Source organism: Corvus brachyrhynchos, unplaced genomic scaffold, assembly GCF_000691975.1.
Source record: "Corvus brachyrhynchos isolate BGI_N302 unplaced genomic scaffold, ASM69197v1 scaffold92, whole genome shotgun sequence".
NCBI lineage: Eukaryota > Metazoa > Chordata > Aves > Passeriformes > Corvidae > Corvus > Corvus brachyrhynchos.
Genome location: NW_008236973.1, coordinates 5,316,834 through 5,343,257, shown reverse-complemented (window position 1 = coordinate 5,343,257; position 26,424 = coordinate 5,316,834). Strand labels below are relative to the sequence as shown.

Below are 26,424 nucleotides of genomic sequence, written 5' to 3'. Positions count from 1 at the left end.
TATGTAATAACCTATAAATTTAAATTAAGCTTTACAGCTTCCAACCAGGAACCAACCAGGAAATATCTCAGTAATGAAACATGTTTGGGGAAAAGTGGGTCAACATTAAAAGCCCACATCACAACTGCACAGGCAGTAACTACTGAGACCCTCGCACACAATGTAGTGTATGGGTAAGTTCAACACAAAATTTAATGTGATTAAAAATATTCCTCCAAAACCTCCTACAAATTAATACTGCTTAAAAATTAAAACAGAGATGTCAAGATTAAAGATGTGAAGAATTCACGTAGTGTCACATACAAAGACCAGAGCAGGAAACAGAAAGAAAGAGCACCAAGCTATTATTTTGGACATTTGACAGCAGAAGAGCATTTGTCTTGACTGTATGAAAGCTGAAATTTCTCTAAGTACTACCTGAAAAAGGAAAAAGCTAGCAAAATAAGTATTCTTTTCCAATTTTTTAGAATACACTTTGATTATATAGAAATTCATACATGATGGCAGGGGTGCTAAACACTGAATTTTACACTCTATCTGCTCTTTGGAAGAACTGGACAACCTAACATTCACTTCCCAGAGAGTCTCTACATCCAAAGACACGAGATCAATCTTTGCATCTAGATCCTACAAACTTCTTAGTTTAAAAGACAGTATCAATTAACACAGGTTTTCCTCTCTTTTACTGGCATATCCCTAACAAGAAGTCAGTCAGAGGCAGTGGCACATTTCATTCAGCACTTAAGAGTAAATCACACAAGACATTTTGAAAAGCACCATTTCTCCGAACCTGATCGGACGGACACAATCCTATTGACGCCATCCATTATGGTGAGTGGATCGTGACGCCGCTCCGTAGAACACTGGCGGTCAAACTCTACCCTCAGTCCCTCAGCACCTGAACAGGAGCAAAGAGTTCACACATTTCTACAGAGCAATCAATACTGCAGACAAATGCAGTATTTCAGAAATCCACATGAAATCAAACACAGTTGTTTGGAAGCCATAGAGCTCATTAATAAAAGTAACTTCTTTTGATTTGATGATGTTATTTGCCGTAATTTCTTCTCATTGTACAGCTTAAATCACAGCAAACTTGTGTGAGTAGGGGCTAGCAGACAAAAGACCATAGCAGAACATTCAAAACTAAAGTTTCAGAAGACAAAAAATGCCTATTTACAGCTAAGGCAAATAGCTCTTTGTAACTTTTGGTAAGTACTAGGTAACTTACTGAAGGAAGCACTAATGAAGCATTAAAACAAAGAAGTATTTCCCTTGCTCAAGACTAGAATATGAGTGTTCAATTACTAAACCTGAAAAAGACTCAGTCCTTCTCAGCTTCATAACTGAATGGAAAACAGCAATGGAACTGGAATCACACCCAGTGAGCCCAGAAATGCACATTGTACAGAACAGAGATTTTCACCAGCATGTAAGAAATCAGCTTCAAGAAGTACTTTTCTATAGCAACAGGACACATAGTATGGCTTTAAAAGTTCAAACCATATTTTTTAAGTTAAGGAACAATTTAATGCAGGCAGGCTTAAAAATAATTGAATCTTAGCAACATAATTCTAAGAATTCTGTACCTGGTATTTTAACTGTGCCACTAGAAGATGTATCGTCAGTATACGGATGGCTGCTCTCTACCACAACTGGTTGTGAAGAGAGGCGACCACTTTGTGAATCAGTTGCTACATCTTCTAGTTCAGTAACACAAAGCTCCAACAACATATCAGCAACCTAAGAAAAGAAAAACACACAATTTACAAACTGTATGTTTGATTAGTCCAAAAAATCTAAGTTACTACCATTCTTCCGAAATTTAAAATAAATAACTTCTTTTAGGAAATCTGATTCATAAACCATCATATTAATTTAAAAATACTCTTTTTGGTAGTGTTAGAGCTAGAAAAATTCCTAGAACTAAAAGCCAAAAAACTTCACTTTTCAGTAAGTAAATAACAACACAAATAATTGTTTTCCCTTGCAGAAAAAGCAAACTATTAAATCTAAGCTGCAGAGCATATACAAGCATAGAAAGGTATAAATATTTAACCAGTATGTAATATTGCAAAACGCTGTTTAGGGAGGAAATGCCAAAAGTATTAATTTTAAAAGAGTTTCTAATAAAAATTCTGTCTCCAAAACACAAAATCCCCACACAAACCCAAAGCTGTTCAGCTACTCACTGCTAATGCTAAAGAAAACAGAATTAATGTAGAAGTGCATATACAGCATGTACCTAAATTGACTGGGAAAACTCAAGCCCAACATAAATATACACAGCTAATCACTGCAAATTGGGCAGGGGGAGTAACAGTTTCAGAAATCTTAGAAGAAATGCATTGTTATTCATTAGGAAAAACTACTATTTGAAAGGTAAAGCTACAAGAAATATTAAACAGTTTTCAGCTCGTTACTGTACACAGATATTCTATAAATAATTTATGATTTGTCACATTCTGTCAGCTATGGAAAAAGAACCCCATACCCATGGCTACTTTGTAAAAAGTTAGAAACTTCAATGCATTAAATGTAAATTTTAACAGATCAGAAGAATTATTATATCATTAAGAATACAATATACTAACAGCATTTTGAGCTAGCAATAATGACTGCATCATTTTGAAAAATAAACTCAGATGCAAAACAACCCCATCACAGAAGTTTTTAAACTAACATTATATAGATCAAGGATAGAGCTTGGTTAATTCAGCTTCATTACAATAACCACTGACACTTGGTCAATACACAAATACATTCTATCTTAACGTCTAATTGCAGCATGAGAAATTGAGAAATTCATCTGTTACTGACACTCATAGCACATGCATATATTTGCGTAATATTTCCATTAAAATGGTTAAAGCTCACATGCATTTAAGTTCAACTCAAATTTTCATGCGTAATAGGTTTCTCAGGATGCTGAACTGCAGTTCCAATACAAGAAAGTATTCCAGCAAGCTAGTAATAAAAAGGACATAGATAAAATGCAACAGAAACAAAACCTGACCTGTGGGTAAGCTGTGCCCATGCCAGACAGCACAGCTGAGAGAACATCTCTTCCCTTTTCGCCTGCTCGGTTGGACACTGCAAGCTTTAGCAGGTCAACCATGACTCGTGTGTCATCTGGTACCAGGAGACTTGTAAACTCATCCAAGTACTGTGGTTCTGGGCCAGATACCTTACTCTGACTTTCGACATCCTACAAAACAAACAATAAACATCCCTCTGTCTTTGAACTGATTTTTAAAATGCAGTCATTTACAGAATAACTTCTAAAGCACAAAAACCAAAAGAACTGCTATATAAAAGCATGGTAAGGACTTAAGTTTTAAGAAAAGCATTGACAACATTACTTCTTTGGTTTTTGTCATGGTTTCTGCAATAATACTGGCAGCCCCAGGGTCATCTGTGACTGGAATGAAAGGACGGGAAGAGGCAGCAGCAGCTGAGGGAGTTACAGCAGACGGTGTCACAGCATCTTCTGAAGGAACAACCTAGCCAGAACAAATAATACCAAATGAAATCTTCAACAAGACACTGTAAAATCTTTAAGAGTTTAACTATTTATTACAAGGGCTAGTGTTTGAAGACAGCAGCAATTTAAAAACAGCCATAAGTTCAAAACCAACAGATCCACTGTCTGTATTTTTAGCTTTCTATTTTAGCTTCTATTCTATTAGTGCGGGTGAAACAGCCAACACTCCCTTCAATGCCAGCTACTACAAAAACATACAATAAAACATCAGTGCCTGCAGAAAAGTCTACAAAGTAGAAGGCAAACCCTGACAATACATATCAAGGTCACAGTTTATAAAGGCAAAAGACCTCTGCAGTAGCAAGCCTTTTCTTTTTTCTGCTTTTGTTAGCAGTTGGGAATCAACATAGTAGAACTGCATTCAGGGCCTCATGTCTACATCAGTTGATCTAAGTTTACAATTAATTTCATTAAATAATGGTCAAATATTCTGCTATTCTTGACTTTTTTTAGTATCACTCCTGTAAAATGAATTCCATATCTCTAAAATATTACTAGAAATCATCACGATTGCATTTAAATGACAGTACTTTCTGAAAGTTCAAAACTGATCTCACAATAAAATTTTCGTTTTTTCAAATCTGACGTGCAGAGAACCTAGTCCTGAAATTACAGCATGAAGGAATTTTTTATTCTCTGCTGTTATCAGACTAATTGAGGTATTTGTCAGAGTGACAGTTAAAAAGTGATGAAAAAAATTATGTGACACTTTACCTCCCCTCTCCTGTCCTGCCATGGGTTTGGGCTCAGCCTCTCCTCAATATCTCCTACAAGCACACACTCATCTCCATTTGCAGGGCTTCCTGCAGAAGTAGCATCTGATGGGGGGGCTGGCGATGAAGAGGGACATTCTACTGGTGCAATCATACTTGCAGGCATCAATGCTCCAACAACTGCATCCCTGAAATCATTTTGGATGGATTAACATAAACCTAATTGTACTCCTCTGTTGAACTTGAAAAATTGTATTAGCTTGTCTTAATGAAGTTTCCAAGCTCTAGAATTTAGTGGGTAGTTCATTGTTATTCTCCTTTGGGCCTGATGCTTCAATATTTAACATGAGTTTCTCTTTATAAATTTTAGCACAAATACTCTGTTCTCTAGTAACAACGGTGGCACGGCAAAATTTTATTGTTCTTTCCACTCTGCCCTGTACTGCTTCTTCCAGATCATCCATCATGATTTTCTTACTGCTTCTACATTATTTACTTGAGCATTTCTAAATGAACAATTTTTTCCCCAGGCAATGGAAACTTTTGTAAACATAACAACATAAAGCTAACATCGACATCAAAAGAAAATTTTGATGCAGCTTAGGCCCATCCTGAGGAGTCCAAACTTGTTAAACAATTTATACCTGACTCAGGAGTCCCCTAATAGATGGTAAGCTATGTCATCTTTTGCTCTGCAACAGACAATGTTTCCATGCCTACCTGGCATACATGATTTGCAATGCGATCAGTATATGAGACAGTGCCTGCTGTTTGGCAACATTCCCATCAAGCGACAGGAGAATCTTAGCAAGGGAAGGGCGATTCGGCTTGGAACTGTTTGTCCCACTGATTTTGTTACTGGCAGCAGAAGAATCTGCATCGGAAGGAACACCTAACAAGAGGTGGGGGGAAAGAGAAGGTAAGCATTTTTTAATGGTATAATACATAAAAGGAAATGATTTATCTAATTTCTCATTAAATCAGAAGAATGACTGTGAAACTAATGTTACAGTTGATTCTTAAACTGCAGTGCCTACAGTTACAATATTAAAGTTCATACTGAGGCTTTCCAACATGGGCTTTCATAAAATAGTATTTGATCTTGTTACTTACTTATGAGGATTAAGGTAATACAGATAGAAATATTTTAGTGATCATCACCTAAAACAAGTTTTACTTACACAAACATTCTGAAATAACAAGAATATTTATTAGGTACACATTGCCTTGGTCATGAAAACGCTTAATTAGCAAGATGTTTGATGCTTTTATATTCAACACAAAACACTGCTGGTTTGATTCCCTAATTCTTAAGTCACTTACCTTAGAAACAAGAGGTAATGTGTAGAAAGATTAATACTAGTGTAGCATTCATCTATCATGACCTCCATAAAGTCCTTGGGGTGTTTGAGAAAGCATGTTGCATTTTAATTTAAAAGTTCCACTTTCATTAAGAGTTTTGGTTGGTTTTTTTTTTTTCCCCCCAGAGGTGTATTTTGTTGGTTTGTGATTTTTTTTTAAAACCATTTTCTTTTGCACTCTTCTATTAAACCACACACAAAACAAACACTCCAGTGGCAGTAAAGGAAAAACAATATAAGGCAACAAATACCAACCAAGATAAGAAGCACCTAAAGGGTCCCTCGCTGTCTGGAAAAGGACTGGTTCATGAACAGATGGTGTAGCTACATCCACCGTTGTCCATGCTACACTGTGGGAAGAGCCACAAGCAACCCGAGTGATTTTTTGGCCTTCTAAGCCCTGGACAAGAGTGGGTTTTCTATTGACTGTAGTAGTTCCATTGCCTTGTTGCCCATGGTCATTGTCACCCCAAGCATAAACCTGCCAGGAAGAATGTCCACATATTACTTAGCTTCACTGCTTATCTCATTTAAATGCTTTCTTAAAAATTCCTAAAAAAAAAATGTTAGTGATTTGTGCTAGTAATCTAGGACACTTTCAACAACCTATTGTCGTGACATTCCCTCACTTCATTAAATAATGCAGGCATTATCATACATTAAAAGAAAAAAAAAACAATCAAAGCAGCACTTTATCAGATGATTCATAAATTATTGCCAAATCATAATTGATCAGTTGATTCATAAAACACTCAATGTTCACAGTGAACAGTAAGTTAGAAGAATTAATTGCCTAGTAATTACACTGGAGAGCTGAAACAACATTATGATAACACTGCAATATTATGGTAACACTGCAAAAACAATATGATGATAACACTGTCCAGAATACTATGACTGCTGCTGTGTTTCCAGAGCAAGAAGCAGGATTCCTTTCTGCATCAAGGAAAGAGGGGAAAGGAGGGTGATGCCCAACATACCTGTCCAGTGTCAGTCACTGCCAGACAGTGGAGTGCTCCCACAGCCACGTGCACAATCTTTTTACCTCTCAGTCCTTCCACAACCTGCGGCTTTCGTACGTGCACGTCTGTGCCATGGCCTAGCCTGAAGTAGTCTCCCTTACCCCTGCAACAGACAGTAAATGTAACATTCAAAACAACTGTACTGTTTTCACATTCCTCTTCAATGCAGCTTCCCAGCTGAGCTGAGTACACTTCGTATACAATCACTGCCTGAAACACACATACCAACTAGCAAATGCTTCAAAACTGAATTACAAAGGCATAAGAATAACTGCAGTTTCATTACACCATAGCTTCTCACCTCAAGAGAGAAGAGCACGATCATGACTAATTTTTGAATGCAAAGCAACTGGTATTACAATTAATTTCCTCTGCTGCAGAAACATTGCAATTATAAACGCTTACAAAATTCACATTTTTGGATAAGACTTGGGCAGATTTATACTACTGAGGATAAACCTAACAAAAACAGAACCTTTAACAAGTCTGCTCCCATGAAAAATATTCACAGGGAACTAAAAATGTTTTCAGAATTGAGTTTTTTTCACATTGTTGGATGCCTCAGTATAGATTCTCAAGTCTCCACAATTTAAATTCTTCAAAAATTGTTACACACAAACTGCACTAAAAAATAGCATACACAAGAGTAATGTAAACACCTTAAAATGCCTCTACCAAGAATGTCAGTAAAGACAAAAAAAACCCTGATATTTCTTCCAGTATGTTTTAATAACCACTCACTCAGTTCTTTTGCTCACCACCAATTTTTCTCAAGAAAGGTTATATTATGCTGGAGAGAAACATGATATAGAGTACTGTTATCTACCTAAAGTTATAATCCAGAAGTCATTATTTTTTTTCTCAAACCATTACAAATTCAAGAATGAAAGTTTAGAAGCAACTCAGCCATCCCCAGCTGAAACAGACCCAAAAAAATCTCCTTGTAGACCTGCAATGTCATGAAATAGCTGTAGATTTTTGTCTAGCTGTAACATTGTTAAGAAAAACTAAGGCAAAGAAGGAATAATCAAGAATTTTGGAATGAGTTCTTAAAAAAAAAAAAAAAAAAAAAAGACTGTCAAATTCCCTTTCAAAATTCCCTTTCCTCTTGCTCCTTTTGTCTCTACAAAAAAAAAAAAAAAAAAAAAAAAAAAAGAGGAGGGAGAGCAAGAAAAATACGGTTTCCAAGGGCAACTCTGAAAAACAGCATCTCTGTTAAAAACTTTTCTTCCCTTTAACAATAGCAGTAACCTACAAAAATGAAAGTTTTGTGTATTTCACTCCATATTATTCAGCAACTGCTGACAACAGAACAAAAATGACTGGTTTAAGCCTACTTAGCTTTGATATACATCAAATGGGACACAGTCTTATTATATAAGAATGGGGTAAGACCTTGAACTGGTTAGTGCTCTGAAGTTGACCTGCCATGCAGTAAGCTCTCAGATTTTACAAAAAGATTTATAAATCCAAAAAGCTAGATTTGTGTTCAAAACAAAGCAGAAGCAAGCAGGCAAACAGAAGAAAAATAAAACCATATCTCAGTAACTCTCAAGGATCATTTCATACCAATTCCTGCTCCAAGGCATCATTACTGACAACTCAGTGGCCTTCTGAGCAGGAACAAGCTGCTGTTGTGTTCCTGCCTCCCCAAGGAAATTCCTTCCATCTGCTCTGAACTTCAGCTTACTTCCTCACTCTCCTGCATCCTTACTCTCTCAAGTCTCTGCTTTATGCATAGGCTACATAGTCCAAGCTATGGTTATCAGGTCCTTTTTTTCCCCCTCACTCTACTCCAAAGTCTTGAATTAACGTTCTTTTAATGTTTCATGGCACCCAAAAGAGGGAATGATCTCCCCTTTTCTCCACTAATTCCATAGGAGCCAGGCATTCTAACAGAGTACAACAAACTAGGAATCATGCTACAAGACACAGCATTAGAGTAATTGAATGGATGCAGCTCATCTGGAAGAGCTGTCAGTTTAAGAGACAAAGCACACAGATAAGGCACAGAGTCCAACAGCACTAAATACAGCACATAGTTAGCAAGTGCTTTGTTAATACTTCCTGGCAAATGTAACATACCATGTCCATACCACTCCTGACTTGGTCAGTGCCAACGAGAACTGTGCACCACACTCAATCTGACAAACGCCTTGGCCGTTCAGTCTTTCAATGTTCTGAGGAATGTTGCATCCTTCACTTCCTCCTCGGCCCAGTTTTCCAAAATCACCATCACCCCAAGAAAACACCAAACCTAACAAACATCAAATTGCAGGTCAAACAATGATCACAGTATTCCCATGTGCTTAAAAAGTTTCTGAAACAATACACTCCCACCTTCATCTGTCAAAGCAAGAGTCTGAGCATCTCTGCTTCCACACGCAACCTGAATGACTCGGTGGCCAAGGAGCACTTTAACCTACAAAACAGATAGAGTAAGTAAGAAGTTTTCAAAGAAATTGTTTTAAAAGCTTAGTAACATTTCCAAGGTCTTATGACTCATCTTGGTCACTGCGCCCAGCCTGAGCGAAGAACTATCCAGCCATGCTCAGAATGCAACACTGCTACATGGTAGCTTCCAGCCATGCATCAAAGTAGATGCAGGACATGAATGCTGAAAGCAGCACTAGCCATTTTACATCACTTCCCAAGAAAGAAACTGGATCTTTTTGGCCTGTCTGAAATAGCTTTACTTTCACTAGAGGTACATGTGCCAAAACCTAACTTAGATCACTCCAAAACATACTGCCTTCATGGCTTTTGTTACTTTAGCTTTATGCTGCTCTCATTTGTTAAAACACATTTGCACTCCATCAAAAACAAGAAACACTGATTTTACCATCTTAGGCTTCAGCTGTGTGGTATTATCTCCATGTCCTAGTCTTCCATACTCTCCAAGACCCCATGTATACAGCTCGCCACTAGAGGTAATAGCAGCGCTGTGGGAACTGCCACAGGCAATATCACGGATGCGTTTGGTTTTCAACGCTTCTATCAGCCTGGGTTTATCACAGTTCCTAGAGAAAACGAGCAACAAATCCATTGTGTTCATCATAAAACAGCCACACAAATACTCCCAACTCTTGCAATACAAATCATGCAATAACTAACAGTAATCTCAAAATAAAGTAAGATACAACACTCTGATTCCAAGATATACTCTTTAGCAGCACCATAAATCCAAAGTTTACACGGTACTTTGTTTAAGTTTAATGTACTTAAAAGTTTATTTAAAGAATATTTTATATATATGCTGCAAAACTTACATGAGAAATTCAAAATATCAACATGATGTATCAATTAAACAGTGCATAATAGAAAATGAAAACCAATTTTCTGTCACTGCCCAAAGTTAAGTGATTTATTAGCAGCGGACACAGTAATCGAGATGACACTTCCATCCCAACTTTGCTCTTCACGATAGAGAAACCAGAACTAGAATTTACTGTTAAGCTTCTATGTGAGTACTAGAAACATTTATTCTTCATGTGATTACAATGTTCTCTTAATTCCAAAAAGAGATTCAACTCAAGATTTTCTAATATTGTCTGTACCAGGACCACTATTAAGATTCCATAAAATTATGCATAGCCTCTGGAAATATTGCTACTGTGAAATGCCCAAGATCTCCAAATCTCACTTTCAATAAAATTACATAAAACATGAGGCAGTTGAACAATAAACAGTAATATTGCTCTTATGTGGACTTCCCTTTTCATTAGCCTGACCCAGCCTTATGAACATTTATTTGTTGTAATATATTAACCATCTGAATTAACTTTTTATGTATTATGGGGCAGGTCCTCAAAATATATCGGAATTACAAAAATGTTTACCCATGGGCTTTGTTTATCAGGGGTTTTTCTTTCAAAATATTGTTCTGTGGGTAAATACAAAGTAAAATCTGAGATAATTCAAATTTTTCCCAAAGCTGTCCAGCAGAAGATTAAACTAGGTATTACTGAAAAGTGTAGGAAGTTTATTTCTGGCTACCAAGTCTGTGAACCGAAGTCTAAAGAAAAGGGCTATAAAATGACAAGCTTAAATTATGAACTGTTACAGCTCAGGAATGTAAAATTGCTACGGTTTTACTCCTCAAGGCACCTCTGAAAACCATACCTTATTAAAAGTAACCAAAAAATATATGTCAAAAATATGGAATTTCATCAGTGACATTTTAAAATACTAGCCAGCATTTTATCCACTAGGTATCTTTCCAAGTGTTATATTAATTGAACACCTCCTTTTGCTACAAATGCTGCACCAGCATATACTGTGTAAAAAACCATCTTCTTACAACACATTTTATTATTCCTACTGTATTAAAAATACTGTTGTTGTCAATAGTGGTGGTCAGCTGTAACATTCAACACAAATCTTTTACTGAAATACAGACAAATTGGGTAACCTTACATTCGACTGAAGTGACCAAGTTTTCCATCATCTCCTTCACCCCACGAAAATACCTTTCCATCGACAGTTAATGCCATAGCATGCCGGCCACCTAAAATTGTAAACATAAATTTACATTTTTGAGCTATCAAGCAGGCAGCAGGTCTAGCAACAATTTGACATTGCTGTACTTCTACACTGCAACTGTACAAGCCCTTCAGCCCCACAGATATTACTTATTTTCTTTGGAGCTTTTATGTGATTTACTTTAAAATAAAAAACTTTTGTGACAGTAGGTCTCCTGGCACGTTAAAAAAAACAAACAAACCAATAATCACTCAATTTTTTTATTTTCAGAGTTGCAAGAAAAAATAATGAGAAAAACAAACCCACCATTTAGAAATACTAAAAATGAAAACACTTTCTTTCAATCAAATGGAAACACCAAAGTTACCAAAGTTAACTTCCAGCAGACAAGAAAACTTGTATGGTCTAAATTCACAGATTTTAATAACAGAACCATTAAATTTAATCTAACATTGTATACAACAGACAGAATTCAATAACCTGTATTTATTTTTTAAAAAGAATCTGATATGCTAGGGCATCACATCACCCAAGAAAATTGCAAAGCAACTATTTTCAGGCTTAATATGTTAATATGTTTCTGTGTATAAGGGTAGCAATAGTCAGTACCTGAGTGAACAGCCACCTTCTTTACCACATAGTTGCTGAGAGCTGTAATCTGGCGGGGAATAGGCACAGTTCCACTAGATATTCCTAAACCCAGCCTTCCATTTGTGGCTTCTCCACAGGCATACACTTTACCCTCTACAGTCACTAGAATGAAGAAAAAGGTTTGAAATACCATTAGTGTTTCACAACTCAAAATCTCTTTCTGGCCTTAAATAACTATATTTATTTTAAACTTATGTTACCTGCAAAAAGGCTTTTTGATCCTCCAGCTACTTGTACAACATTCAAGGCAGACAGGGTTTCAGAAAAGGAAGGGACTTTTATCTAGAGCAGACAGGAAGTAAAAATCATTACAATAAACTTTCATGTTTTACACTCTAAAAAGAAGCGCTCTTAACAATACACCAGTTAATCTAACAGGTATTTTCAGATGCTTCACACATGCCAATTAATACACACCAGGCAAAAGACAAAAAACCAATGAAAAAAATTTTAATACTACTCTTTGTAGCTTTCAGTAATAAACTGTAAAATTCTAATAAAGTCTGGATTAATTTTAAGTTGTGTGACTCATACATTTTATTTTTCGCTGTTTCTCTTTTGTACTGAAGTATGAAAACAACATACCTTGGAACCTTTTAGCCCTCCCAATTGGTCTTTGTCATTCAGTCCCCAAACAAAAACTTTGGTTCTTATTGTAGCTGCTGATTCAAGCCCAGCTGCCTTCTTTCTAACAAGACTGAACAAATTGAGAAAAGAAAACAGTCAGTTTAGCAAACAGCATGCTGTAGCATAGGCACCTTTTTACTGTATTTATTGATTTTTACAGTTTGGAACAGCTTCAGGACTCAAGCTACACTACCACAGTTAAAAAAAAAAACAAACCAGCAACAAAAATCCAGAATGTTTCGCTGAGCAGTGGTAAATACACGTGCCACATATCAAATACAAGCACATCAAGTTTTTAGCTCAAGTATACTGCAAAAGTGGATGAGTCATACAAAATGTTACACGTCACCAGTGTGATCATCTCAGACCTTATTTATTGACAAAGGATCTACTTACAATTCCAGTAAACTAAGATACCAATTATCTCTTTACTATCATTCAACCTAATTAAGGTGTTCTTCCTACAGTCATAAGAATATACAGATACTAAGATTCTTTACCTTTTCCCCCTCCTCCACCACTGCAGTTACCTACCTCCCAGTGTTAGCTTTATCATCATCCTCTTCCTCATTATCAGAAGCCAGGAAAGGGACAGCAGCCAGATCTTCATCCTCAGCACGTATACGTCCTAGTATGCTGAGACCATGTATTTTGCAATCAATCCCAGAGCTTCTGCACTGCTTGATTGCAATCTCAATATATCTGTGGTACTAAAAAGAAAAACACTCTATTGACATCTTTTGGGTTCTATGTAACTTCATAAAACATAGGAAAGAATTAGAACTTTTGCTTGACTTTGTCACTTTAACAAAATGAATCTGTCACCTTAAATACTTGTCATTTCAGCTCTAAATAATTCATACCTTGTCATTAGCATAAGGCCTCACTCATTTGAATAAGATTTCACTCCCAATCTCATGGAATTCATTACATATTTCTCCTTGCTGTAACTGCAGTCCAAAATTACCCCCAAAATTTATTGGAATGTCTTACTGGTTCACAGGTATATTGATTTACATAAAACCCTCTAAAATATATCAGTCTATTATAGAATTACATTGTGATTATGGTAAAACTTTTCAGAATAATTAACTTTACTTACTTGCCAGAAATACTGCCAAGTTAAAAGGAAAAATAAAATACCAGGTTCTAATGATCACAACAACGCTCTTCATCCACCTCTTGCAGCACATTTTTCTGTTGCACACAAGAGTAATTCTCACACAGACTTCACTTACTTCAGTACAGTCACTGAGCAGAGGCACTGTGGTGTCTGTAGGATTTATATTGATTGTCTTCAGCTCTATAAGGTTATTTAAGGAATTACCCCCTAGAAAACAAAACACAGAATGAAAAAAATTTTAGGATATGGCGTTTGCTTCACAGGCACTGTGCATGTTAAACAGAAGACTATGTTAACAGAAACCAGATAAATACCTACTGTTGAGTGCAAGGAAAAATTTTTTGACTTCTCAGAGAACATACACATACCTGAAACTACAACTAAAGAGGGCATGTAGCTGCTGTCTGCAGGGTCCACTATCATCTTTAGTCTGTGAACAAGAACATCTGGAAAAATCTCCAAGCGAATCCAGTGCTAGTAGAAACAAAGATTTTCATTTTTAGAGAGTTATTCTTACAACCACCATATGGTTAACAAGAATATATACGTGAAGTTTGTGAAGAAAGCATGAAAAGTATTTCTGAAATGTACAGAGCAGCTGCAATATATGGAAACTAGCCAACGGGAAATAACCTTGTGAACTTCTTTCTTGTCCTACCTCCAATTACAAGAGAAATAGTTGTAGCAAACAATTTATTTCAGCCAAGACCAACACCATTAAGAACACACAAAGGACAGTGCCACTGGAGGTTATGAAATAGGACATAATTCTTAGGTTACAGTCTGTACAAAAACTGGAGGAAGAGTACTTGGAGATATTCTCAGCATGGCCATCAACAGAGCATCAAAACACACTGGACAGATGTCCAGCTGCAAATCCTTGTGCCTAGGCTGGTCACAAAACACTGCTGGAGGCCAATAAAACTGGTAAACCATAAACTGAGGAAAAATGCCTCCCATAAATTATCTGGATGCAGGAGTCAGACGCACATTAAGCAACTTTGCCAATGACACTAAACCAGGCAAAACTGTTGACTCCCTCCAAGACAGAGAGGTCTTGATAGACTAGAGGGTTCAGTAATCACCAACAGTATGAAATTTAACTAGGGCAAGTGTGGCACTCTCCATCTGGGATGGGGTAATCCTGCTTATACTTACAGACTAGGGGATGAGAGGCTGGAGAGCAGCCCCACAGAAAGAGAGCTGGAGGTTCTAGCGGATGAACAGCTGGACATGGGTCACCAGTGTGCACTCAGAGTCTAGAAAGCTAACTGCATCCTGGGCTGCATCAAAAGAGCAGTGACCAGCAAGTCAAGGAATGGGATTTGTCCCCTCTACTCTGCTCTTGTGAGACCCCACCTGGAGTGCTGCTGGACCCCACCTCTGGGGTACTCAGCACAAAAAGAACTCATAGACCTGGTAGAGTGGGTCAGAAGAGGGACACAAAGACAATCAGAGAGATGGGGCATCTTTCCTACAAAGACAGGCTGAGAGTTGGTGTTGCCAGCCTGGAGAAGGGAAGGCTCTGGGGAGATCCTCTTAAGCATGAAGCATGCCAGAATAAAGCATTTAGGGCTTGAAGTTACCTTTCCCTGTGAACCAGAAGACTGCCAGCACTGCTCACTACCATCAATAAGACGTGAAGCCTGATTCACGGAGGATGAGACATTCAAATTCTTGACTATCCTGGACCAATCATCCAGTAACATTCCCCGCTGGCTACTGTGCCGTCTCTTCAGCTGCTTTCCAGAACGCCCACTGAACACGGGAGACTGACCTGCGTGGTTAAGTGACACATTAAGCATGCAGCTCTCAAAGAAAATACAAAACCCATAAGCAAGGTGAAAGGAAGTATGACAAATCAAACGTTTTGGGTATGTAGTCTACATTTAGAGCACAAGAAGCATGTCACATCGGTACGGTGATACTATGTACTCGTACACAACACGCATGCTTAAAGGGCATAGCTCCTTTTTTGAAAGGAGTTTCAATTTTACAAGTTCTTGACTAGACAGCTACTTGAAAACGTCCTTCCCTCTAAAATACAGATCAAAATCTATGATGACACGTAATTCAAAATACAAGCCCACAGCACATGAATTTTTTAGAGCATTATAACATATGAAAAATATGCAACTAAACCTCAACAAAAATCCCCTGCCAAAGAATAGAAATAGGTAAGCTAGAACACTGGAAAATTCAAATCTTGCTCCAGAAGGAGGTGATTTAGTGAGATGTAGATTTCCTCCCTGCAAAAACCTCACTTCCCTTCACTGATTTTGTAGCATCTAGAAATCTTGACTAAAAGACTATTGTAACTCCTCTGCCCTATACAGGGCAAGGGAAAGGATTACAGATTTACATCATAATAGTTGCACAACCATATCAACTGACTTATTAAAGGAATGTCTTTCTTGCCCTTTAGACGAACCATCATACACACGCAATCCATGCTCATGATCTCTAGGGGGAATCAGTTTTATTCATTTTCCAAAACAATTAGACTGGTAATGCATAAATACAAAGAAATTTAGTCCAGAAGTCCGCATCACCTTGCAAATACTAGGGATAAGATTAATTTTTAGGCAGGTGGATGGAAAATAAATCAAAGGAAATGTCAGGTAAGTTTTGCATAACAATGCAAAGCCCAAAGCTTTTGGAGCTAAAACGGCTGTACCTGTTCTTGTCCTTGAAAAAAAAAGTCTGATTATGAGTCTTTTAAAAGGCTTCCCTTTCCCACCATACTCCTCTGGAGCCACCACATCACAGAGGAAATGAGGTGACAGCCACCACATACTGACAGGCAAAAAGAGCAACTGAGGCATAAGAAGGCATCTCAGGTATTTCCGACTGCCCCTGGCACCAGGAGGATTCCATTCATCTACATCTAGGCTGACAGCAAAACGCAGGAGGATTAGAAAATTGCACATTTTACTCTTGGTGTAGGTAAAAATGCCATTCTGATATGTAGAGTTACTGTCACATAGATATTTTTTAAACTTTTTAACACTATAGAAAAGGCCTAGGGGTTAATGTTTTGTCATAGTCCATCACATGCAATTGTAGCAGTGCCATAAATGTTTTGTTGTTTAGGGGGTCAGTCCCAACACTAATTTCATCACATTAGGGAGCTGAAATTTAAAACTGTTTTCTTTTAAAAAAAAACTTAAATGCATTTTAAATTAATCTAAGAAACACTTGAGACTGCAAAACTCACCTGGTTCATTTATTCTGCCAAAAGTATGTCGGGTGTTATGCTTCCTGGTTTTAAAACACGTTTCACAGAAGTCAAAATCATCACAGTTTCTGCATTTGAATCTAGGCCCATTAATAGGAAACATCTGACAGCCATCACACCTGATTTGACAAGAGAAGAACAAATCAATATATACGTGGTACAAGTTAACTGTGACACGAGACAAGGTAACAGAATCAAGACAACAAGATAAAGGATAACCCATATACACTAAGAACAAAGTAAATCATCGCTTACGTGACTCCAGGATGAATGCTGGGGACCAATTCCATTTCTGACAACAAGCCAGTCCAATGTGACTGTTGAGGAAAGTCTACAATAACATCTTTTCCATTGGCACTAAATGCTGTGACAAAAACATGGAGAAAATACAAGGTGTTGCAAATCTCTAAAATGAAGCTGAAACTGCTTAGAGTAGTATTCCATTTGAATTCCTCTACTCTGATTTTTTCTTTATTTTTTTTAGAAATGGTTCCAAGCAAGGACATACTTCTAAGCACAAATACAGTATGACCAAAATCTGTACCTCTTCAAAGAACCTTTGTCCCACAGATTTCTTCAATACCATCCCTTACAGCCTGACACTAGTGCATCCCACTTTCTCCTCACTTCCTTATGAAGCCTTCAAATTAGAATTACTTCTTAAAGGAAAACCATTCGTGGTTCATCCAAAGTGTAAAAGAAAACTACAACAGGAAGCTGCACAGATGCTTAAAGACTTTTACTGTATGTGTGATGCCTAGGTTTTAACTTTTGTATTTTTTCAGATTCTGTACTGCTTAGAATGTAACTCTGAGGTTTCTTGTAGCTTGCTACTTTCTGCTCACTCGTGCTAGGCAGACATAACAAAGCCTCTCCGGGCCTGCTCTCCAAGGTCACCCAGACCATCCTAGGCCCAAAAAGTATAATCCAAAGAGTTTCTAAGGGGGGCAAGGAGAGGGGAAATTACATCATTGAACTGAAGCTTTAACAGGAGAATTAACCCTGCTATGCAAATGAACCAAACCTATAAAGGTGTGAAGAACTCGTGACCTGTCATCCATCTTGGGGTCCATTTTTGGCAATAGCCTGCAGCTCCCAGGGTGTACCTTTGAAGGCCTTTCAAATAAATACCTATTTTATTCTTTTACTCCTGTCCAGTCTCTGTGTCTAGGAGGCCTGATAAGGCATCATGCGAACGAAGTGGCTCAGAAGCAGATGGACATGCTAACAAAATGGGCTGCCACAGAATACATGTCTATAAATTCGCCACAGACTTCAAATGCGTTCTAGATTGTCGATCATCATAAAGCATTCCACAAAACAGTGTGATTTTTAAGTGTGTCTACAAGAAAGTCTGAGTGGTTTTGAGTTTTATTACCTCCCCATGCACCATTTTGAATATACATTACCTTTGACGATGCCCACACTTCGGTGAGTAACTGATCCCCATTTGTATTTGGGTGTGGTGACAGAGCTTTTCACACGCACTTTGTCACCTATCTTGATATGAGAGGCAGAACTCTGTGGTGGGAATCCTAGCAGATGCAAAAATAAATGTATAGTGAGCGGGGTTTCCCCCTCCAAAAATAAATCTCCCTTAGAGTCGACCATTCACTTTTTTAGTTAAAAAGCAGTCAGAAGTGAACTCACCTAAAAGCTCAACATGGATATATCTGACCCAGTAAGTACCACCCTTTTGTTGCCAATCACACTGCACGTTCAGGTCATGCAATCCATCTCGATCCAGTTTAATAACTTTGCCTACATCTCCTTCACAAACCTCCTCATAGGTTCTGCAGCACCTAACCATCATCCCCACCTAGGGAAAAAAGGACAAGAGAATGCAATAGCTCTGTAAAGGCTTTCATACCAAAAGGAAAGCAGTTTTTATGCAGCTTTTGATCATCATACTTACCTGAATATTCTCCCTAACATACACAGCATAGTCATCATTGCTTAAGAAATCAGCTCGTTTCTTATAGGTCTGGCTCTCTGTTACAACAGCACCACTTGACTGGAAAAAAGTCCAAAATAAATATGAAACAATTACAAAATTCATTTTCAATTCAGATGAATAAAATTGTTGGCAAAGACTGAAGATAACCCAGCAAAAATAAACCCATAAAATATCCCAGCTGCATGACAAAATGGGAAAAAACTTCAACAGGCTCAACTCATCACAAGGATAACATTTATGATCTACTTGATTTTAAATTAAAATTTACTTTCCAAAATTACTTATCGAAGAATGTGGATGCAAATTTTCAACATGTCTGAAAGAAGCTGCAAGTTGCTTTTATGAAAACTGATTGCCAAGGAGAATCAGAACAGAGAAGATTTATCAGCACTCTACTTAGCCTTGCAGATACACACTCACGTTCCAGTTCTTAGAACATTCGTTGGGAGAGGGAAAAAAAAAAAAAATAAAAAAAAACCAGTGGTGAATGGTAATCTCTAACCTGAATCATACTAACTTTTTTTAATATAGTACAATGAGATTTAAAACACTCCTTTGGAAAAAACAAGCTAAAAAATTAAATTATAGTTACTAAAAAATATTCCTTTCAAGATTTGATTAGCTTAGTTTTTTTAAGAGAACTACTGCATTCCAGCTGTAAGGAAAATTTTCAGAAAACTTTGTTCTGTTCTGAGTATTAAACATTTTTTTCACTGAAGGCAATCTATAGCAGTTTCTCACTGCAATACTGATAAAGATACCAAAAGCTGTTAATTTCCTTCAAAATACAATGCATTAATGTCAATTACAAAATCCCACATGTGCAAGAAAGCACAACGTAAAGTCCTACAAGAATAAACAGAAATATGAAATCCATTTAATTTTATTGAAAAGTCCTTTATGAAATAGTTCCTGAAAGTCAACAGAAGCTTAATATAAATTCACATTAAAGCTATCACACTCAATAGGCACTGTAACAGTAATTTTATCACTAGTAAGTGGAAAAAGTTTTTATAAGGAAAAGGCTAGGCTATTTAACAGACTTTTTTGCCATTTATCCACTAGTTCTTAAGTCCTTCCTTGTAAGTAACACACATTTGTTTTTCAGACCAAGGGAAAGGAAAAGGGGGAACTCCTTTACCGTATTACACTGTAACATCAACTACTTTTGAAGAAACTAAAAGCATCTACCAGGGATACTTTGAGCTACCACCAGTGAAACATCTACCTGCACTCTACTCTCCCCTGTACTAACTCATACATAAAGTATTTAGGGATCATTCTCAGCTGTTTTATGTCGTGTCTTAAAAACACAGGGCAAACATGATCCTTGTTACTGATTTGAAAGCTTGGGACAGCAGATTGTCCTTGTACTCTTGCCACTTTCCCAAAATGGGAAGAATTACAAAATTTGCAGCCAGCTAGGATAATTTAGGTTTATTACATTAATACTTACAACAGGACAAGCAGCTTCAGCTTCTTCCACTTCTTCTGCTATTTCCTCATCTGAGTATTCATCGGAGATAGTATCAGCATCAGAGAGATCCGTAATTTGAACATCGGGGTGATCCAACAACCAGCCAACTAAGGCTTCCACTCCTAGCACAGAAAACAAACTCAAGTTTGTCTCCAAGGGATTCCCTGGCATTCTTAAGATTGTATCCAAAAAGAGGGTAACAACTGCTCCCTCATAAGTACTGTTTTAATCAGCTTGCAACTTTTCTTCTCCTTCTAATATCATTAATTTTACTAAATAAAATACCTGGTAATCCAGAAGCACTTCCAGAGGCTCCCGACAGAGATTTTAGTGCAAACTCAATGTTTTTCCTAGGAAATCCCATTTCCATAAGTTGAACTACAATGGGGAGGGGCGGAATTGGAGACTGCTTGCGTTTCTTCACTTTTGTGGGTCGGATATGTTGCACTGTGATGGGTGTTGTAGCTTCACTAGAGCTGCAGTCTTCAAACAGCGGAGTTGAAGGATGTGTAGACTCTACAGCCAGATACTGGCACACTGCCAAAGCAGCAGCCTAAAGGAGAACAAATAAATCGGTGCAAGCAAAACAAGCATATTTAGTATGTTTGTGTGTGCATACATGCATGAACGAAATTAAATGTTATTTGCCAAAAAGGGTTCAGTGTCACTTCTTTTTTAAACCTATCGTTTAGTAAATTTCAACGGGAATGTGAATTATAAGGAGTTATTTCTTAGGTTACTTAGCAGAAAACACAAGACTCTACCTCAAGCTCCTGTTTGTCAAATATGGCTTTCACAGGTGATGGTTGTGTAGCAGCTGACAAAAGTTGCTGCAAAAGGATCATGGGAGGCTGAGGTCCTTCAGGAGACATATCTCCTATGTCGGGAGAGGCAACTGCTCCATCCTCTTAAAGCAAAAACATTATTTTAACCAAAACCACATAACACAAGCCAATCAGGAGACTTATTCTAGGGCTTACTGGTTGGTCAAACATGATTTTTCACATACTTCTTCACCAGATATACAATGCATTTAAGATTAAGCCATATGTACCACAATCTCCATACAAAAAATGCAAGTAAGAAATTTATAGATAAAAAATAAATTTACTAAAATACACCTAAGACACATCAAACAGAAACTACACAGTGGACAGTGAATCTGCACAAGTGTCTTTTGAGTCCACCTTATTCCCAGTAAGACTATTAGTAAGAGGTACTTCCAGGATAAACCACTTGATATAGACAACCAACAGTTTCAGTGATACCAGAACCATGGTGCATGCATTCTGGATTGAGTCATTTCCCCTATAATACACCCCTTGGGAAGGGCTCCTTATTCATTGTCCCTTCAAAACAGGATACTTTTATTGAATCAACTTGCTAACAATTCTGAACCTTTCATATTTAATTTTGTATTCCTCTTGGCATAAACATTCATGTTTCCTAAATCTTTACTGTGACTATCACACAAAAATGTGTGATAGTCACAGTAAGATTTAAACAATAATAAAATGGCTAATAGTCTTCGCATACATATGCTGTTCTGGTTAAAAAAAAAAAAGTGTTAGAGGGTTTTTTCCCCCCTTAAAAATTATGGTAAGGAGTAAAACCCTGTAGATTCTGTTGACTTAAAATCTGGCAATTGACAAAATATCCCACAGAAATATCCATATAAGACAAATATATTACTATACTTAAAGATATTTCATGCTTCACAAATACCCAAGGAATTAATACATACTCCAAAGGCATTGATAGTTATCCTGAAAGCTGACACAGCTACTGTATTTATTTTTATAGTAGAATGCATGTGGAATAAATAATTCAAACTGTTAGAACTACAACTCCTTAAACTCCTTTAATATTGTGCTTAAGAAATTATATTTCTATACTTGTTTCACTGGAAACAGCAAGACATTTGAATTAAAATCAATAGCCAATTTTAACTTTTGAAACAGAAAAATAAAACCACTGCAAAAACTATGAAGTATTTTAAAATGACTTACAAAGCTTACTAACTATAGAAGACCTACAAATTTAGTGAACTCCACTATTTTCAGCTTCAAACACTTGACGTACTTCGTTTTCAAAACTTAAGCTAAAAAGTCAAAATCTTTTTAAAACAGAAGCTTAAAATATTAATGAATTTTAATTTTTAGTCTTTAGAGGGCAAACTGAATTTCTACTGTGCAACTGCCACTAGCAAGGGTTATAGTCACATACTCTATCTACCATCTAAACAGATAGCAGCACAGTCAGGTTGCATTTCAGAATACCTGCAGGATTTAATGCACACTCCTGAACAGCTGGCTGAGATAAGATCTGCCTTAGTGTATCCTGGTGAGAAAGCAGAGCTCGTCCTGCTTTTAGTATGTACAGCTTTAACTGCTGGCACCGCAGTAGATCCAGATCAACTTGACCTATCAGAAATATTAAACAGCCATTAGTGCTAGAAATCTCTTGTATTAGAGAAGATTATCATTCACACAACCTCAGCCCAAACATCAGTTTACATCTTAACTCACTGTGTACTGACAGTGTAAGTCAGTTTAAACAGCACACGGACCAAAAGTCCACACACATTGTATGACCCATGATATCAAAAATACTGCCTTCCTACTTTTCACACCCTGGACAATCATACAGCTGATTTATAACACAGTAAGTGCAGTTAAGATGTTACTGAGATCCAGTATTTTAAACAACTCAATACAGTGAGATCAGCCCCAAACCTTATTTACATTTTCCCATCAAAGTTAAACATATTTCACTTACAGTGCAGAGCAATTCCCCTCCTAGCTAAACTTGTCTCTTGAGTGTCTATTACTCAATGTTGAATAAGAAAGCATGTAAGGTTCTGGTGACCCTTTTCCTTATGTATGTTTGCTGTTACCAGCATTTTTCCCAGAGCATATCCATCTACTTCCAAAGAAAACAAACAGCAAAAAGCCCCCAACTGTACCTGAAAGACCTTGATTGGGAGACTTCATTCTTTGTTTTTCTATTTTACTTCCAGCCAGATTTACTAGTTGAGCCCAAGTGGATAGCATAGGTTCAGTGAAAGGCAAGTTGTTCACATTAAAAGCCACAACTGGAAGCTAGACAGTGGGGGAAGAACCAGACAAACAAACAAACAAACAAAAAAAACAGGTAAGCATTTTCCTAAAATCTCACAAAATCATGAAAAAGTTTCAATGGTTCTTAACTGCAGAAGAGGAAAAGTAGCATTCATCTTACTGCTCTTCAAAGCCTGTATTTGTACCACACAATTGCAGGTCTACTTGGTGAAAAAGCAGGAGAGTCAGAACAAGAAAGAACTCCAGTCTCTGAAGCAGACTAAGCACTTGGCCTGTGCTTTCACTAAAGTCGTATCAACCAAATCAAGATTCATCTGAAAATACCCAAGACTTTCTACATTAGTTAGCAAATCAAGTTAAACAGAAAGCTCCTCTTATCTAAGAGCTATACATCACATTACAATGACTTGGGATTTTGCTTCAGCTTAAGTCCCTCTTCCTTTCACCTCCTCTGCAAATAAGGATGGGATTTAAAGGTCCTACAAAGGTTTGCATGAGGACCATCTTAGATGTGCATTCAGAGCATTGTATGTGTTGAATGGCAATGTATTTAGCCAGTGGAGAGCAAGTATTTTCTTTGGCCCATACTAGAGTTTCAAACCTTGCCAGTATTAAAGCCTTAATAAACCAAACTTACTGGTTTCAGTTGATTCAGAGGGCACACTCTACATGTTCGCATGTCGTAGAACTGCACAGTGATTTTCCCTTTTGGGGTGATGCGTGTCACTGTGCCTTCTCCAAATTCATCATGAACTACTTGTCCACCCAGTCTCAAGCGACTGTCTATGCCACCAATCACCGCCAAGACTGCCATCAGAGCTCCCACCTCTGGATTCTCAGTGTCAGGGAAGTAGTCATCCAACACAGCCTAACAATGAACAATAAAATTTAACTGTAGGGAGAAAACACACACTTCTATCTGCTTTAAAATACAAAGTTAATCACACATATTTCAACTTAAAAATTACAATACAAATACATATAAAAATAGAAAAATGGTTTCAATATTAAGCTTAATATTGTTTACAAAGATTTAGCATTTATAATTTCAAAATAAATATTGCTATAAAAATGAGCTTATTTTAAAACGTGGAAACTACCCCTTCTGACTGTTTTCCTGCAAAGATGTGGGTGATGGAGGTTAGCTGAGAGTTGATGTACTTGTTTATGAGTCCATTCCACTGGCTGAGCGAATGCAGCGTCCTCAGCAGTGCCACTATCTCTTCTGCTAAAGTACTACTATGAGTGGCAGTGAGAGATGCTTGGGGCCTGGCCTTTCTCCTCCTCAGAGTAGATTCTGGAAAGACAAAGCAGTGGCACAACAGCTGTGAGTTTAATGCACACATCTCCCATACATAAAAATAAGCCACTGAGGGAAAATTCCTCTACCTCTGAGCAGTGGGATATCTGAAGAACAAGTACTAAGCAGGCTCCCTAAAAATCCAAACAGTTTTTCCACAAGAAATTTCATGTCTCTTGACCTTTCATTTTTATCCCAGGATGGAAGTACTGCTTTCAGTAAATGCACAGCAAGGATCTAAAAAGAGAACAAAATCAGTGTTATTCTAGTCTATGTCAACAAATACTAAAGAAACTCTCTAACATATTTAGTACAGAAGAATGACATTTTTAAAGTTAGCTTTCTTTTGTAGTTCTTTCTACAATGCTGATTTCTTTCTGGCTGTGGAAATTACAGAGCTACTGATCTTCACTTTGCTAAGGGATATTTTAAAAGAAGTTGTGACGGTTCAGAGTCAGTAACAATTTTACTGGCACATTATATTAATGAACCCAATCTCTTCAAGACTTAGGACATGAGACACAGACACACAGAGAAACAATGCAAATGACTAAAACAAATAGGAAAAATAAGAATACAGAATGGGAAAGTTTGTTCAGCTTGCAGACTCAGAAATTAGTACTAAGATGTATTTTGGAATGAAAGTTTCCAAGTGTTCTGCAAAGAAGCTGTAACAGTTAAAATTCATGAGATATAAAGCTGAATGGTGGAAGGCAGGCAACAGCAGCCACAGCGACACTCAAAAGCAGCCACTGTGAAACCAGGGCCTCCAACACAGAAGGAACAGGCTGGCATCTCTGAACCCAGACACTCAGTGCAGAACTGACAAGGAACAGGGGAAGGTGCAGCACTGTAGTATCAAAGAGCAGAGGGGGTTGCATATTTTGAGTAGGAGCATTCCAGGTTTTGAGCTTCCTCATCTTCTACCCGGAAGGCCAATAGAAGTGACTAACAGCAAAGACAACTCTCCTCTTGCAAACTTCTGTCAATAGCATGTCTTTATAGAACTTCAAGGTCTCATCTTTTTGTTGTTCTTAAGTTAGGTGCTGGTACATGAGGAATGGTCATTTCTCTCGAGTATTCCCTGAACAGCACAGATGACTCTGCTGCACTAAGTCCTGGATGATGACAGAAGTCTCAACATACTAAAAACACTGACAAGAATTTACTGGAAGATCACACAAAAATGAACAGGCCTTTATGATACAAGGCTTTAGTTAAAAAATGCTAATGGCTTATCAAAGAAAAGAGTAAGATGATCTTTTGACCCCCAAGCCTTAAAATTTGGCAGTTATTCTATAATAAAGTTGCTTTTCAGTCTCATGGAAACAGCACTACCAAGACGCTAAGGAATGGAAAAAGAAGAAAAAAAAAAAAAAAGAAAAAAATTAAAGGAAGAAATAAGAAAAGGGGAAAGATGACAAGGGAAACACGATACCAAAACAAGATGCAAAGATGTAGCTTCTTTAGAGACCGTAATTAAAATAATATTAACAGTTTCCTATGGAAGGAGGGACAGTAGACAATACATAATTCAGTAACTATAAATGAAATTTGACTTTTTCCTAACCATTTACTTGTTATTCTTTCATTTATTCAACTTATAGGAAACATTTTATGGGAGTTTCTGGAGCACATTTTTGGAACACTGTTCTGACCTTTCTTTCAACAGAACAAGGGAGTCTATAGTACCCTGAAGGCTGAAAATTCAAGAGATGCATATTTAAAACAGTAAATCCTAAATATAAAGAAAATGTTATCTTTTTTCCAGCTAACTAAAAGGTGATTTATGGACATTTCCCAGCTGTTTTGTAAAATACACTTTTTTCTTTAAGAAATTGAAGTCTAT

General features: G+C 37.2%; 1 protein-coding gene across 2 annotated transcripts in view; it reads right to left on the bottom strand.

Annotated features, from left to right (window-relative positions):
• LOC103611779 (E3 ubiquitin-protein ligase HERC2) overlaps positions 1-26,424 on the bottom strand; it is a 103,949-nt gene that overhangs the window by 24,994 nt on the left and 52,531 nt on the right. For both annotated transcript variants that reach the window (XM_017728588.1, XM_017728589.1), the window contains exons 39-70: positions 24,665-24,812; positions 24,376-24,572; positions 23,913-24,143; positions 23,161-23,296; positions 22,475-22,618; positions 20,960-21,102; positions 20,481-20,748; positions 20,175-20,317; positions 18,677-18,775; positions 18,412-18,580; positions 18,171-18,296; positions 17,017-17,125; positions 16,741-16,880; positions 15,110-15,300; positions 13,892-13,997; positions 13,639-13,730; positions 12,935-13,110; positions 12,359-12,470; positions 11,974-12,055; positions 11,732-11,875; positions 11,057-11,147; positions 9,483-9,660; positions 8,981-9,062; positions 8,726-8,897; positions 6,599-6,743; positions 5,874-6,099; positions 4,978-5,149; positions 4,259-4,445; positions 3,363-3,503; positions 3,017-3,208; positions 1,590-1,743; positions 791-898 (exon numbers count right to left, since the gene is read on the bottom strand). In XM_017728588.1, coding sequence (XP_017584077.1) covers positions 791-898; positions 1,590-1,743; positions 3,017-3,208; positions 3,363-3,503; positions 4,259-4,445; positions 4,978-5,149; positions 5,874-6,099; positions 6,599-6,743; positions 8,726-8,897; positions 8,981-9,062; positions 9,483-9,660; positions 11,057-11,147; positions 11,732-11,875; positions 11,974-12,055; positions 12,359-12,470; positions 12,935-13,110; positions 13,639-13,730; positions 13,892-13,997; positions 15,110-15,300; positions 16,741-16,880; positions 17,017-17,125; positions 18,171-18,296; positions 18,412-18,580; positions 18,677-18,775; positions 20,175-20,317; positions 20,481-20,748; positions 20,960-21,102; positions 22,475-22,618; positions 23,161-23,296; positions 23,913-24,143; positions 24,376-24,572; positions 24,665-24,812 — 4,804 coding nt within the window. The remainder of the gene's footprint in view (positions 1-790; positions 899-1,589; positions 1,744-3,016; positions 3,209-3,362; positions 3,504-4,258; positions 4,446-4,977; positions 5,150-5,873; positions 6,100-6,598; positions 6,744-8,725; positions 8,898-8,980; positions 9,063-9,482; positions 9,661-11,056; positions 11,148-11,731; positions 11,876-11,973; positions 12,056-12,358; positions 12,471-12,934; positions 13,111-13,638; positions 13,731-13,891; positions 13,998-15,109; positions 15,301-16,740; positions 16,881-17,016; positions 17,126-18,170; positions 18,297-18,411; positions 18,581-18,676; positions 18,776-20,174; positions 20,318-20,480; positions 20,749-20,959; positions 21,103-22,474; positions 22,619-23,160; positions 23,297-23,912; positions 24,144-24,375; positions 24,573-24,664; positions 24,813-26,424) is intronic.